A 15,686-nucleotide genomic window follows, 5' to 3' on the forward strand; every position below is an offset into this window, starting at 1 on the left:
GAGCAGTGCTCTAGTCTGTCGTACCATAGCTCTGACCCCACCGCCTAGGTAGGGCTTGGGAGTCACCTAACTGGAATTGATATGAGCAAGCACTCGATGAAGAAAAAATGGTTACTCACCTTCTCGTAACTGTTGTTCTTCGAGATGTGTTGCTCATATCCTTTCCAGACCCGCCCGCCTTCCCCTCTGTCGCAGTAACCGGCAAGAAGGAACTGAGGCAGCGCCCGGTTGGCAGGGTCATATATTGAGCGCCATTGTAGACGAGCGCTTCCTTGCTCGTGGTACAAATCAGCCGGAGACCTCTTACTTTGCAAAACCCAGTGTCCTTTTATTTCCCTGTGTTCGTTCCCACCACCATCTATATACAACTCTGTACAATTCAATAGGAGTTAGGTAGTCACCTGGGGGACAGTTAGTTCCTGTTGCTAGCTGGGAGTAGCAGTTCCTCACTCCTTACTCCTCCTGTTCCACCCCTCTCACTTCCTTCCTGCCAGCTTTATAGGCCTTCTTCCCACCAGGCTCACAGGTGATTACTCTTAGTCTCCTTTAATGAGCCACACCCTGCCAGCTCCAATCAGTTCCCCTTGATGGGAGCTGCGCTAGCAGGTTCTGAGCTAACAGGGGCTGGTTCAGTGCCTCTCAGGTCAGCACCCTGTTACAGCCATCAAGGCGCCACTCCAGGGGGCTCCACAGCCGACCTGACGGGTGCTGTTAGGGGAAAAACTTTGACAACTGTGCACGCTGTGCACACACACCTAACTGGAATGGATATGAGCAACAGTTACAAGAAAGTGAGTAACTGTTTTTTCATAGTTTGACCTAGTTTCCACTTCTTATATCACTCTTGAATTTTAGGTCTTGACAATATCTTGGTTAAGTCAGGGTGGTCTCTTACCATACTTCCTACCTTTCCTATGCTCTTGTGCCCTTAATAATGTTTCTTTTAAAAAACTGCCAACTCTCCTGATCTGTTTTCACTTAGACTTGCTTCCCACAGCATCTTATCTACCAATTCTCTGTTTGCTAAAGCCTTTTTGTCTTTATTCTGCTGTTTCCCTCCTACCGTTTCTTAGAATCATGAACTTTAATTGTTTCATGATAGAGTTCATATCTTTTCATCTCTTTATTTTTTCAAGCAGCCAGAAATGTGTTAAGCACCTCAGAAAACAAGTAAAGACACTCCCGTCCCAGACAAACATACAATCTAAATTCAGCATGACCCAAGAAGTGAGAGTCAAAAACAAAGAGGATTTGGATGGGGGAATGGTACAGGTAGGATAAGTATGGCAATGAGACTGCATGGTGACTCAGTAAGGCATTTACATGTGTTGGTGCTTCTGTTCCTTTTTGTAACCCTTTAAAAAGAAAGAAAGAAAGAAATAGCAGCTAAATTGTTGGAAGAAGTTGCAATTTTGTTTGTTACCCCAATTTACATTTATTCTGTAGTTTTAATTTCCTTCTCAGAAATCTAGTTACATTGATTCTGGTACTATCATTTGAGAGAATTGTTGTGTACAGATACAGATTATAGCTACGGTTCTTCTCTTAGAAACACGGGAAACCTGCCCCTCTCCACCTGCAATTAAAAATGGTGCTAGTTTTGGACCATTATTGACAAACTACACAACAGGTTCCTCAGTAAAATACAGATGCCATCGGTACCACATATTGGAGGGTCCTGAAACTGTTCATTGTGTACAAGGAAAGTGGACAGCTCAGCCAACTTGTTTAGGTAAGTCTTGGTGAAAAACTAGATGTTGTATTATTATATTATTCATGATTGATAAGACCATGGGAAAAAAAACAACCCATATAGCTCTATGGGAAATGCTGTGGTCTCAGTTAAATTCCAGGTGGATAATGCCTGCATCACACAAACTGCTACCACTATGATATCTTTCTTTGTAGACTTGCTGAGACAAGTACTTGATGGCTGAAAGAATGAATCCTTCTCTCGCCTCTTGAATTTTTGCCTTGTGGTCAGTTTTGAGGCATAGTGGTGGGGCAGTTTGCATGGTCATTTCCCAGGCTGTAGCTTTTCTCTGGATAAATCAGAGACTTTATTCTCCTGTGCTGTTTCTCAACACCTTTCATGAGAACTAAATTTGCAGGAAAAAATTAGTATACATACAGAGAGGGTAATAATGGTAGAGCAGATCCCTAGTAGTAACCAGCTTTTCTTTAAAATGTCATTATTAGAAAACTCTTATAGTAAAGCACAAACAGACAGGGTGCTGGAACAATTTGAATAGTGGGGGTGCTGAGAACCATTGAACCAAACTGTAAACCCTGTATAAATGGAAACCACTTCAAGTCAGGGGGTACTGCAACACCCCCCGCATCCCTAGTTCCAGCACCTATGCAAATAGAAGACCAATACAATTATATTTACTTATTTAATGTAATAAAATGTGCATATCTATCAATTTAAAAACAACCAAAATAAAACTGTAACAACAATTTAACTCAAAAGAAAACCAAGAAAAAGCAAACACTCCAAACAATTAAAAAATACTACCCTCTCAAATCAATTCCTCAGTCAGACATCTAAGTAAAAAAGTTAAATTTGCCATGTGTTGGCTACCCTTGTCCTGGAATGGCTGACAAAATCTAGCATCTGTAGTACTGCTGTCAGTTCCAGTAGATGACTCTTTTCCTCTTAAAAAGATTTTCCCAGTTATGGTAACTAAGTAGGATTAATGTTCTTATCTCTGTCAACAGCAGAAATGAGTTATTTACCATCAGTAAACACAGCCTGAGGTACCACGTGCATCATTGGTACTGATTAGCTTGATTTCCAGGAATTACAGGAATTAGCCTGGTTTCCCGTAAAGTTTGTGTCAAAAGGAGTTTGTCCCCTGTGATGGGGCAGTTTACATTCCCCAACTTACCTTTAATTTTACCTATTGTAATTGTGATTTATGGTGAGTAAAGCTCTAAAGAAGTTGTAGCATTTCATATAAAGTTCAAATCAGTTTGCAGGATCATTGAGTTATAAGCCTTTTTTGGCTAAGAACTTTTAAATTTGGGAATTGTTACGAAATATTTGTATAAACATAGATGTTTGTCTTCTAGAACCATGCACTCTTAACGTGGATGATGTGAGCAATAACAACATAGAGATGAAATGGAGACTGGAAGGAGAGTTATTTTTCCTGCATGGTGAAACGATAGATTTTGTATGTAAACAGGGATACTATTTGTCATCCTCCAGCAGGCAGTCTCAGCTAACAGTACAGTGTACCCGTGGAAAAATCATATATCCAACATGCATTATGAAAGGTAAAACAATAGCTGTTTTTGCAATCCTATTATAACTCACCAAGTTCAGACACACTGAGATAGCTTTGCTTGAACAGTAAAGGCATAGACTCTGCTATTAATAGCAATAGAAGTTTGAGGTCAAATTGTCCTTTCCATAGCAAAGATGTATTTTAAAATTATACGAACACAGCAGAATAAAACATTTTCCTTGTGGGGAGGGGGAGAGGGTGCCTGCAGAAGGGAGATGAGACTTTCTAAACACTTGTAGCCCAAGGATTTGCTGGGAATCCCAGCTCCAGAATTTAAGTGCATACAAAGTAAGAAGTTCTTGTAGACTAACTTAAATGGGTGCCAGATTTTGCTCTTAGACACACTGTACGTCTTTGTTAAAGTTTTTGACACTATTTATTTTATGTAGATCCCAAAGAAAAATGTGGCTCCCCCCCTATTATTAAGAATGGAGATGTTATTGACCCACGGCTGACAGAATATGAGAGTGATTCTTCAGTTGAATATACTTGTTTTGATCATCATTTTTTGCAAGGGTCCAATAGAGTCTATTGTTCCAACGGACAATGGACTACCCCACCAGATTGCATAGGTATGTAAGATGTACTTTTGTTAAAAAAAAAAAAAAAATGACAAGCTCAATAAAAGTTGATTCAACTTTTGTTTCAGGTTTTTAATATTAATTTCCATTATTCAAATTAAGTTCTCAATCTGAGCAATTTTGGTAGATCTGAAGCCTCTGGACTTTGGTACATCTGGGCAAATCTGCAGTTTTTTTATCCTGTTTTCCTAAGCCTATAAGAATTGGAATATGTATGCAACATCCAGAAGTACTATCATCTGATGTTTAGAAGGGAGGAAGGTGTTTGTATCTATATTTTTAATATACTAGCTATAGCCAAATAATGCAGTCTCATATATTAATATTAACCTGTATATTAAGTTATAAAGGAGATTAACTATGTATCTTTTTTGTGTTAAGAACCATGCACTTTATCGAAGGACGTAATGGACAAAAATAACTTAATACTGAGATGGAGTTTTGATGACAAATCTTATTTTTTCCATGGGGAATACATTGAATTTCTATGTAAAGAGAATCATTATGGAGCACCATCAACCTCAGTGTTTGATTTTAGAATACAGTGTAGCAGAGGACAGCTGACATATCCGAGATGTGTTGAGAGAGGAAGGTAAGGCTAAGGCAGTATTTAATTTGAAATTTGTACGTGCATATGTATAACATTTTAATTTCCATTTATGGGCTACCATTTCCAAGATGATTAACCAGCACTAACATTGATTCTCAACCAAACTATAGCTCTGATATATTTGCATGTGGCTAATATATTTATGTGCATTTCACATATGGCTTCTATGAGTCATGTAGTTTTGTGGTTGGTCCTTTTTGGGGGGTTGGAGAGGGAGCAATAGAAGTAGTTGTTATAGAATCTCTGAAAATAATTAAATGTCTTCCTGTGTGAAGTGAGTTGAAACTGTTTGGTCTAGTGGTTAGAACCAAAGGCCTGAACCAGAAAGATGTTAACTGTAATTTTCTGATGGCTGAATCAAAAGTATTATATGGCAGGAGTACATATACTAGATGGGTGGCTTGAAAGTCTGGCTTGAAAGTTGTGGTGAAATTATAAAATCACAGTCGCCATTGGAACCCACAGGGAGCAAACAAAGGAGAAGTTCTTTTTTGAATGATTGCTCATGTGCATTCCACAATTGGTGTGCGTGCTCGCCACGTGCACCAGTGCTGGAAGTTTTTCCCCTAGCAGTACCCCTATGGGAGCACCACTAGCGACCCCTGGAGTGGTGCCTCTATGGCGCGGTATAAGGGGCGCTGCATGCTCCCCCTACCCTCAGTTCCTTCTTGCCGCCAGTGAAGGTGCATCGGAACTGCTCTGCTCCAGCTTGTCTGCAGCTTTCCTCTTGAACTCTTGTTCATTCATAGTTAGTAGTACCTGTAGTTAAAGTAGTTTAGATTAGCGTTAGTTTAGTTTAGTGCACCCAGGTTGGGGCATGCCCCATGCCCGGGGCTTTAAGTTGTGCGATACTTGCAGGCGGCCAATGCCAGTGAGTGATCCGCACACGAACTGTTTATGCTGTCTGGGGGAAACCCATCTCAGCGATTGCTGCAAGATTTGCAAATCCTTCAAGCCTTGGACCAAGAAGGAAAGGGACATTTGGCTTCGAGCCATTCTGATGGAATCGACGTTGACCCCGACTCCGGTGCGCCGCTCCGAGTTGGCATCGAATACCGCGGTGTCGGTACGCGGTGACCCTTCAGTACCTTCCACTAGGGCCGGCTCTAGGATTTTTGCCGCCCAAAGCAAAAACAATTTTGGCCGCCCCCCCACCCCCGTTTTTTAATTACCCCACCCCTGGCCCCGCCTCAACTCCGCCCCTTCCCCAAATCCCCAGCCCTGCCTCCTCCCCCCAGGCTCTCAAGCCTAGGAGGGAGGGAAGGGGAGAAGCGGCGCCGGTGCTGCGGCCGCTCGGGATCTCCCCCTCCCTCCCAGGTTTGAGAGCCTGGGAGGGAGGGGGAGACTCTGAGTGGCCGCGGCGTGGGTGCCACTTCTCCCCCTCCCTCCCAGGCTCTCAAGCCTGGGAGGGAGGGCGAGTATCGGCGCGCAAATCAGCTGTTTGGCGCGCGAGCGGCAGCAGCAGCAGCGGCGGAGGTGAGCTAGGGCGGCCGGGGCACATTTTTAGGGGCGGCATTCTGGCGCCGGCCATGCCGCCCCTAAAAATGTGCCGCCCCAAGCACCAGCTTGTTTTGCTGGTGCCTAGAGCCGGCCCTGCCTTCCACCAGTCGGCACCGCTCCCCATCCGCGGGGCATGCCAAAAAGGCTAAGAAGAGGTCTTCTCTGCTGAGACACCGGAGCAAGACCGGGGGAGAGACTAGACCCACGTTGGGCAGTTCTTGATCTCCGTTGGCCTCCAGGCCTACGACTCAGGTTGAGTGGAGCAGCCCGCCCCACTCGGCGCTGACCTCCCTGGATGTCCGGGTGCCCTCCACGCCAGAAGCCCTGCAGGTGGCCTGGGACGTTGTGTCTCTGCCGGTACCAGGGGCACCGCCACCGTTGGCTCCTCGGTCCAGAGGCAAGCCACTGCTTGGATCTCTGCAGTCACCGCCTGTTCGGTACCGTTCGCGGTCTAGGGAATGTTCCCGATGCCGTTTGCCGCTCAGCGACCGCCCCGTATGCAGTCTGCGCTGTTCCCTGTCAACCCCCACCAGGTTGTCTGGCTGGGTTCCAAGTGGCAGGGGTTCCAGGCACCGCTCCGCCTCGAGGGACCGCAGACCTCGCAAGGGGAGTGTGCCCCGTTGAGACCGGGACAGACGGCACTGGAGGTCCTCGTCTCCGAGAGGCTACCGTAGCCTGTCGCGCTACGGGCATCGACACCATTCCCGTTCTTTGTCTCGCTCCAGTATCCTGCCGCGGCACCACTCCCGAAGTCCCAGGCATCGATCACCGGCACCTCGCCGTTACGGATCCGCCAATTGGAGCCAATTGTGGAGCAGCTGCTACCGGCGGTACTCCCGCTCCTCCACACCGGGATTATGGTTTCGTGATCGGCACCGTTCCTTCCAGTCACGGAACAGCAGCAGGTCGTATGCCAGCCCGGTCTCCCTTTGTAGTCATCAGTCGATGGGACAGGCTAGTCAGGCTGAACAGCCTGCTCCACCAGTGCCACAGCAGGTACAGTGGCACAGGGCTCCTTGGCTGGCACCATGGTACCAATGGGCCCTGTGGCCCCTGGTGCAGCCCCCAGTGGTGGCTCGCTCAGTGGCTGGAGCCTCAGCGAGACCCTCGGCCTCCCTCTCTCAGCCTCCCAGAAAGGAGTTGGTGTGGCGTTCATCTCTGGTTCCGTGCCCGGAGGGCGACCAAGTGGTGGGACCTCCGGTCCTGGAGGGTACGCAGAGTACCGCACCCTCATCCTCATCCTCCCCTGATGAGGACGCTAAGGCCCACCAGGAACTGTTGAAAAGGGTGGCATCGAGCCTCAATCTTCAAGCCGAGGAGGTGGAGGAGCCCTCGGACTCCCTCTTCAATGTCCTCTCGGCCTCTGCACCGGGCAGGGTGGCACTCCCACTCCATGAAGGGGTGGCAAAAATTTCAAATGCCTTGTGTCAAACCCCGGCTTCCTTGCCCCCCATCTCTAAGAGGGCAGAATGCAAGTACTTTGTGCCCGCCAAGGGGCATGAATACATCCACCCTGCCGCCAACTCCCTGGTGGTCGAGTCTGTCAACCACAAGGAGAGGCAGGGCCAACCAGCCCCTACTCTGAAAAATAAAGACTCAAAGGGTCTGGACTCATCTGGGAGAAAGGTTTATTCATCCTCGAGTTTCCAGTTAAGGGTGGCAAATCATCAGGCCCTCCTGGGGTGGTCTGAGTTCAATTTGTGGCTCTCTGCCCAAATTCGAGGACTCCCTCCAGGAGTGTGACAAGAAGGAGTTCAAGGCTCTGGTGGAGGAGGGTACAGCAGCTGCCAGGGTGACCCTGCAGGCAGTGTCAGATGCCACGGATATGGCTGCAAGGTCTGTGGCCTACGCGGTGTCCATGAGGAGGGTGTCATGGCTCCTGCTGTCGGGGCTGTCCAGCGAGGCACAGAACTCCTTACAGGACCTTCCATTCGACGGCAAGGCCCTGTTTGAGGAACAGACGGACGTGAAATTGCACGGCCTGAAAGATTCCCGCACTATGCTTAAGACACTGGGCCTCTATGTCCTGGGTCTGGCCAGGACCAAGTTTAAGCCTCAGTAGGCTCCCACCCAGGCCACCCATTCTAAATATGAGCCCCCTTGTAAAAAGTCATGGGAATATAAGAAACGCCCACAGAGGCAGTCCTGGTCTGCCCCCCAGCCTGGGCCTTCCAACGGCAAACAGGCGGGGAAATGTCAGTTTTGACGGGACGCCTGGGGGCGACTTACCAGTTCATACCAGGGATCCACCCGCAATAAAGCTTCCCTTCTCTAACCGATTGTGTGCTTTTCTCCTGGAGTGGTTGCGGCTGATCTTGGACCGTTGGGTCCTCAACACCGTCTCCTGGGGCTACACCCTCCAGTTTACCTCTACCCCGCCCAGCCATCCTCCATCCCCATCACTCCTGGGGGACCCCTCTCATGAGGCCCTGCTCGAGCAGGAGGTGGGGCGGCTCCTTGGCCTAGGAGCAGTGGAAGTGGTGCCAGCTGAGTTCAGACGCAAGGGGTACTACTCCTGCTATTTCCTTATCCTGAAGGCCAAAGGGGGGGCTCAGGCCCATCCTGGACCTGCGAGGCCTGAACCAGTACATGGTAAAGCTCAAGTTTCACATGGTCTCTCTGGCTTCCATCATCCCCTCCCTGGATCCCGGGGACTGGTATGCTGCCCTTGATCTGCAGAACGCATACTTCCACATTCATATATTTGAGGGGCACAGGCATTTCCTCCGTTTCACGGTGGAGCAGGAACACTACCAATTTACGGTCCTCCCGTTTGGCCTGCCATTGCTCCCATGGTATTCACAAAGTGCATGTCTGTGGTGGCGGCCTACCTCAGAAGTCGTGGGGTTCAGATCTTCCCCTATCTTAACGACTGGCTGATCAAGGGCAGCTCCAGGTCGCAGGTGCGGGATCACGTGGCACTCCTCCTGTCCACGTGCACCACCCTGGGCCTGTTGGTAAACGACACCAAGTCCACGTTAGTCCCGGTGCAGCACATAGAGTTTATCAGGGCAGTCCTGGACATGACTTTGGCTAGGGCCTCCCTCCCACCGGACAGATTTGAGACCCTGAAAGGGCTCATCGACATAGTCACAAGGTTCCCCGTGACTATAGCCAGAGCGTTCCTCCAGCTCCTGGGTCACATATCGGCGTGCACATTTGTGGTTCACCATGCCAGGCTCAGGATGAGGCCCCTCCAGCTCTGGTTGGCCTCAGTGTTCTCCCAGTCCAGAGACGGGATGGACAAGGTCCTCACTGTGCCCGAACTGGTGATCACATCCCAGTGATCCTCCCCGTGGAACATGCTCCACAGGGTCCCATTCAGGGGCAGGCCCCCATCGGTGGAGCTGGTGTCCAACGCATCAGACCTGCTGTGGGAAGCCCATGTGGGGAACGTTCAGACGCAAGGTCTGTGGTCCACGCAGGACTTTGCCCTGCATGTAAACGTCAAGGAGCTCAGGGTGGTCCAGCTGGCATGCATGGCCTTCCGCTCACACCTGTAGGGCAGAGTGGTCAGGGTTCTCACGGACAACATGGCCTCGATGTTTTACTTCAACAGGCAAGGCGGGGCCCGCTCCTCTGCCAGGAAGCCCTCAGGCTGTGGGACTTTTGTATAGCCCACGACATTTGCCTACAAGCCCACCACTTACCAGGTGCCTGGAACTCGTGGGCAGATCGCCTGAACCGAGACGTCTTCTCTCACCACGAGTGGTCGCTACATCCAGAGGTGGTGCACAGGATTTTCCGAGAGTGGGGAACTCCCCAAGTGGACCTGTTCGCTACTCAGCAGAACCACCGGTGTCCCTGTTTCTGCTCCGGGGGTGGGTGGGGGGTCGGTTGGGCATGGGTGCTATCTCTGATGCCTTCCTCCTATCCTGGTCAGGCTTGCTTCTCTATGCCTTCCCCCCGATCCTGCTGATCGGCAAGGTCTTGGAGAAGATAAAAACGGACAGGGCCTGGGTTCTCCTGATCGCCCCGGCATGGCCCAGGCAACATTGGTATGGGACTCTCACGAGCCTAGCAGTCACCCCACCATGGCTGTTGCCGTCCTGCCTGGACCTGCTCTCCCGGGACCAGGGCCACCTCCTCCACCCCAACCTAGCGGCACCCCACCTCACGGCGTGCCTGCACAATGGTTAGGCTGGGAGGAAAGGACGTGCTTGGAAGGGGTTCAGCACATCCTCCTGGAAAGCAGACGGCTCTCCACACGCCGGGCCTACCTGGCGAAGTGGTCTCAGTTTTCCCGGTGGGCAGCCGATTGGGGCGTTTCGTCTGTGGCTGCTCTGATCCAACTCATTTTAGACTACCTACTTCACCTTGGAGCCCAAGGCCTAGCGCCCTTTTCTGTCAAGGTGCACTTGGTGGCCATATCGGCCTTCCACCCATCGGTGCAGGGGCACACAGTATTCTCCCATTCTATGACTGGTTGATTACTTAAGGGATTGGATCGTCTTTTCCCGTATATTAGGCCCCCAGTCCTGCAGTGGAACCTGAACTTGGTGCTGGCCCAGTTGACAGGTCCCCCATTTGAGACGCTAGCTACGTGCTCCTGGTCACACCTCTCATGGAAGGTAGCCTTCCTGGTGGTGATCACGTCAGCTAGATGGGTCTCGGAGCTCAGGGCCCTGACCTCCGAGCCCCCGTACACGGTGTTCCATAAGGATAAGGTCCAGCTCCGACCACATCCTTCGTTCCTCCCCAAGGTGGTCTCCACCTAACACATGGGTCAGGACATCTTCCTGCTGGTGCTCTGTCCCAGGCCCCATGCCTCCAGCAAGGAGTGCCACCTCCACATGGCTCTGGCCTTTTACATGGAGCGGACTAAGCTGTTCAGGAAGTCCTCACAGCTGTTCATTGCCTCGGCCGAACGCATGAGAGGTCGGCCGATCTCCACTCAGCGGCTCTCCAATTGGATCACCTTGTGTATTCGTACCTGTTACGACCTGGTGGGAGTTCCCCCACCACCGATTGTGAGGGCACACTCGACCAGGGCACAAGCCTTGTCGGCTGCCTTTTTAGCCCATGTTCCCATTCAGGACATTTGCAGGGCTGCCACGTGGTCTTAGGTTCACACATTCACCTAGCATTATGCGATCGTCTCCCAAACCAGGGAGGATGCAGGGTTAGGCAGGGCTGTACTCCATCCCGAGAGTCTGTGAACTCCTACCCATCTCCAACAGATATAGCTTGGAATCACCTATTGTGGAATGCCCATGAGCAATCACTCTAAGAAGAAAAGACAGTTACCTTTTCCATAACTGGTGTTCTTCGAGATGTGTTGCTCATGTCCATTCCACATCCTGCCCTCCTTCTGCTCTGTCGGAGTTGTCTGGCAAGAAGGAACTGAGGGTGGGGGGAGCACGCAGCTCCCCTTAAACCGCGCCATAGAGGTGCCACTCCAGGGGTCACTAGAGGCACTCCCCTATGGGTACTGCTAGGGGAAAAAGCTTCCTGCACCCGTGCGCATGGCGAGCACGCACACCTACTGTGGAATGGACATGAGCAACACATCTCGAAGAACAGCAGTTATGGAAAAGGTAATTGTCTTTTCTCTTCCCTTCCCTCCTACGTCCCTGTGCCATGATGTGTTCCAGGAAAACTCTGCTCAAACATAGTTAGGAGTCAGTTGCCTTGTCCCCAATTGCAAGTAGCACAGCAGCAAATTAATGATGCTTTTCGGTAGCAGTGTAGAGAGGAAGAGGCAGCTCCAATGCCAATTCAGTAGTTCGTGCTACCACATCCAACAACCCCCATCCCATAAAACAACCCAACACCCACTCTTGCTGCCAAAACCAGCTTAAATTTCTTACCATGAATCAAAGGCTTGTGGGACTAGGACCATGACAAGATGCCCTGCATGGAAAAATGTTGAGAATGCCTGATCTTAGTAATGGATGCCTTCAAATGATTGTGTGTTTTTGCTAGCCTATTTTTGGATATCTTGATGATTCTGATCCCTAGTGAGCCACTGACTCAGTGACCTCCTGAGGTCCCTTCCAACCCTGATATTCTATGATTCTATGACCTTGGGCAAGTCAGTTGGTCTCCTTCTTTGAGTATCAAGAATGCTCACTTCCTCAAAGACCCTGTGCTGTGGAGACCTTCTGTCCAGCAGAGGACAGCTACAGGTGCTGCTGTCCACTTCCACTGGAGTGGGAATATCAGGGAGCAAAGTGAAGTGCCTTCTAGCCCCACAAACCTTCAATTTTTAGGACTGAATGCATTGCTTTGGCAGCAATACCAGGTTGGGCAGTGAGACTCCCAGTCTAGGACCCATACAGTAAACTCCTTGTGTTGCAACACGTTGTTGTAACACTAGACAAGTGGTCAGGTCAAGCAGAACTTTCATGAAAACTGTATGTGGCATCTGAGTTGAGCTATACTGCTGGTTATAGGTATTCCATATTAGGATTATTTCAGTGATGGATCTCAAATTACTGCTTCTCTCCCTGCTGCATTTTTCATGCACTATGGAGTATTATATATAACTGCCTCAGTTAGAATGGAAATAAAACAATCACATAGGATTTGTGGGAAAACCATTCCTAATAGAATACTAGATAAAGAATAAATAAAACCAAGTGTTATGTAGCATCATTTTATTTAAAGTTAGATATAGAAGAACTGACATTCATGTCAGATGTCATTTTGATGGATCTTTGCTTTGCCACTGTTGATACTATTCTCTCCACCTTCTACAGAACTGTGCTCAAAGATCTGTGAACTTCATATTGTAAAGAATAACAGCAACTATGTTTGCTTTTATAGGTAAGATGTCAACAGCACTGATGCTTCAAGGGCTGTGAAAGAAGCCACATTTTATTTAGAAACCCGATAAAACGTTACTAAACTATTTTTAAAGACAAAGTGTTTGACCTTGTAGCCCACTTAAAACTTAAACATGTATTTACACTGGATATTTTCTTGGTTTATGAACCTTAAATAAAAAAGTCATGCAAAAAGCTTTATTTGGTCTGTTGATCTTCTTTTGGTAATTCAAATAATTTTCAGTTCAGTAAAACTGTCCTTAATATCAAGCGAAGACCATATACTTTCTATGCAAGATTTCTCATAACATTTGAGCATTGGACTGTCCCCTGAACTGTGCATGGAGATCATGTAGCTGGGGTTTGAACCTAACACTCAAGATTTGGGGAAAATCCAAAGAATTTAGAATTTTTTCCCCAAATCCATTATGTTACACTAATTTGCTGTACATCCTGTAACCATTTGTTTTCGGTAGAGATTGACCCAAGCCTAAAACCTTAGATCCAAACTCCAGGGACATTCAGCTCTGGATCTGAAGGTTGAGATTGTCGTCTATCATTTGAGCTAGGCTTTAAGAACATAAAATGTCATGAGAGTGACAACACAGCTTTACTAATGTCTACAAGATCTGTCCTCTGGTTATTGTTCACTCTGTTAAAGCTCTACTCTTAGCCTTGGTCTACACTGGGGCGGGGGATCGATCTAAGTTACGCAACTTGTAGCTGAAGTTGACGTACTTAGATTGACTTACCGTGGTGTCTTCACCGCGGTGAGTCAACTGCTGCTGCTCCCCCGTCAACTCTGCCTCCACCTCTCGCGGTGCTGGAGTACAGGAGTCGACGGGAGAGTGCTCGGGGGCCGAGCTTGGGGGTAGGTACCACAATATAGGTATGATAAAACAATTTTGGTTTATTTGTGCTTCTTGACTGGGAAGGCGTAGGGAAGTGTGAATTCATTGCCAGCTAGGATACTCTGACCATTTGGACATCTGCTTGATGCATTCTCTCATGTAAGGTTTGTTTGCTTTCTTTCTTCTGGTGTACGTAGCATATGCAGCCTGTAGTGGATGAGCCAGTGGCAATATGAGTGGGTTTTATATAATTCTGGTGAAGTGAGAATCTGCCTCAAGCAACAGAAGTGGGTAATGTTTGATAAAATTGAGGTGGAGGTCCATTTCAGAGTGGCCATCCTGAGGAATATGGGAGATCACTGTTGGAAGCTAAGCAGGGTTTAGAAGATACCAGTGAATGTATGAGAGAACAGAAAGCATGTTCTTTAAAGGTGACCTGCAATTTTTTTTTTAAATTAGCTTCTGTCCCCTTTTGTTTCTTTATAAATTAACAAGAAGGCCTGAAAGGACTCTTCTTGTTTACAAAGTTTTTTAATTGCTTTTTTTTCTACTTTAGAAATATCAGGCATATGGACTTCCCTGGTTTTGCTGGAGGACCACTGCGAGGTCTCAGAGCATGTTTATTGTACACTCTAACATACTTAATTGTAGGGGCATGAGATCTTGGTAACTGAAATTAAACAATTAACAAAAACAAAACACAAAGAATTACAATCCGACTAAAAATCACATCCTGTTTTATTTGCTTAATTTTCACTCTTGGTTCTTGTGATGTCACAATTACGCTCATTCTCCAGTCATCTTAGTCTTCCATTCTAAACTAGGTCTCAATTTCTAGTGCAATATCCAAGAAAGGGGGGGGGAATTCTAGGTTTTAGGCTGCCATTAGCCATCATAAAGAAGCAAGAAAGAGCACAAACTGTTTTCTTTGCAGTTCATTTTAAAGGGCCTCTGGAATTTTATATTCTTTTGTTTGATCTATTTGAGGATTGCTTATGTCTGCCACCATCTTGGCTGTGATTATTTCTGGAGGCATTACTCCTAAAAAGCTGCACACCCAAAAGTGTCGCTATAGCATTAGTTAACATGAATTAGTTTTCGTGGGTAAGAACCTCACTTCTTCAGATGCAAGTAATGGAAATCTCCAGAGGCAGGTATAAATCAGTATGGAGACAACGAGGTTAGTTCAATCAGGGAGGGTGAGGTGCTCTGCTAGCAGTTGAGGTGTGAACACCAAGGGAGGAGAAACTGCTTCTGTAGTTGGATAGCCATTCACAGTCTTTGTTTAATCCTGATCTGATGGTGTCAAATTTGCAAATGAACTGGAGCTCAGCAGTTTCTCTTTGGAGTCTGGTCCTGAAGTTTTTTTGCTGTAAGATGGCTACCTTTACATCTGCTATTGTGTGGCCAGGGAGGTTGAAGTGTTCTCCTACAGCTTTTTGTATATTGCCATTCCTGATATCTGACTTGTGTCCATTTATCCTCCTGCGTAGTGACTGTCCAGTTTGGCCAATGTACATAGCAGAGGGGCATTGCTGGCATATGATGGCATATATAACATTGGTGGACATGCAGGTGAATGAGCCGGTGATGTTGTAGCTGATCTGGTTAGGTCCTGTGATGGTGTTGCTGGTGTAGATATGTGGGCAGAGTTGGCATCGAGGTTTGTTGCATGGGTTGGTTCCTGAGTTAGAGTTGTTATGGTGCGGTGCGTGGTTGCTGGTGAGAATATGCTTAAGGTTGGCGGGTTGTCTGTGGGCGAGGACTGGCCTGCCTCCCAAGGTCTGTGAAAGTGAGGGATCATTGTCCAGGATGGGTTGTAGATCACTGATGATGCGTTGGAGAGGTTTAAGCTGAGGACTGTAGGTGATGGCCAGTGGAGTTCTGTTGGTTTCTTTTTGGGGCCTGTCTTGTAGCAGGGTACACATCTGGCTCTGCTGATTTGTTTCTTTATTTCCTTGTGTGGGTATCGTAGTTTTGAGAATGCTTGGTGAAGATCTTGTAGGTGTTGGTCTCTGTCAGAGGGGTTGGAGCAGATGCGATTGTACCTCAGTGCTTGGCTGTAGACGATGGATCGTGTGGTG

General features: G+C 48.0%; 1 protein-coding gene across 1 annotated transcript in view; it reads left to right on the forward strand.

The window, feature by feature from the left end:
* F13B (coagulation factor XIII B chain) overlaps positions 1 to 4,470 on the forward strand; it is a 30,782-nt gene extending 26,312 nt beyond the window's left edge. The window contains exons 8-11 of the mRNA XM_065409835.1: positions 1,550 to 1,732; positions 3,076 to 3,282; positions 3,683 to 3,865; positions 4,256 to 4,470. Of these exons, the coding sequence (XP_065265907.1) occupies positions 1,550 to 1,732; positions 3,076 to 3,282; positions 3,683 to 3,865; positions 4,256 to 4,470 (788 nt within the window). The remainder of the gene's footprint in view (positions 1 to 1,549; positions 1,733 to 3,075; positions 3,283 to 3,682; positions 3,866 to 4,255) is intronic.
* The last annotated feature ends 11,216 nt before the right edge of the window (positions 4,471 to 15,686 follow it).

The sequence above is a fragment of the Emys orbicularis genome, chromosome 8 (genome assembly GCF_028017835.1).
Source record: "Emys orbicularis isolate rEmyOrb1 chromosome 8, rEmyOrb1.hap1, whole genome shotgun sequence".
Lineage (NCBI taxonomy): Eukaryota > Metazoa > Chordata > Testudines > Emydidae > Emys > Emys orbicularis.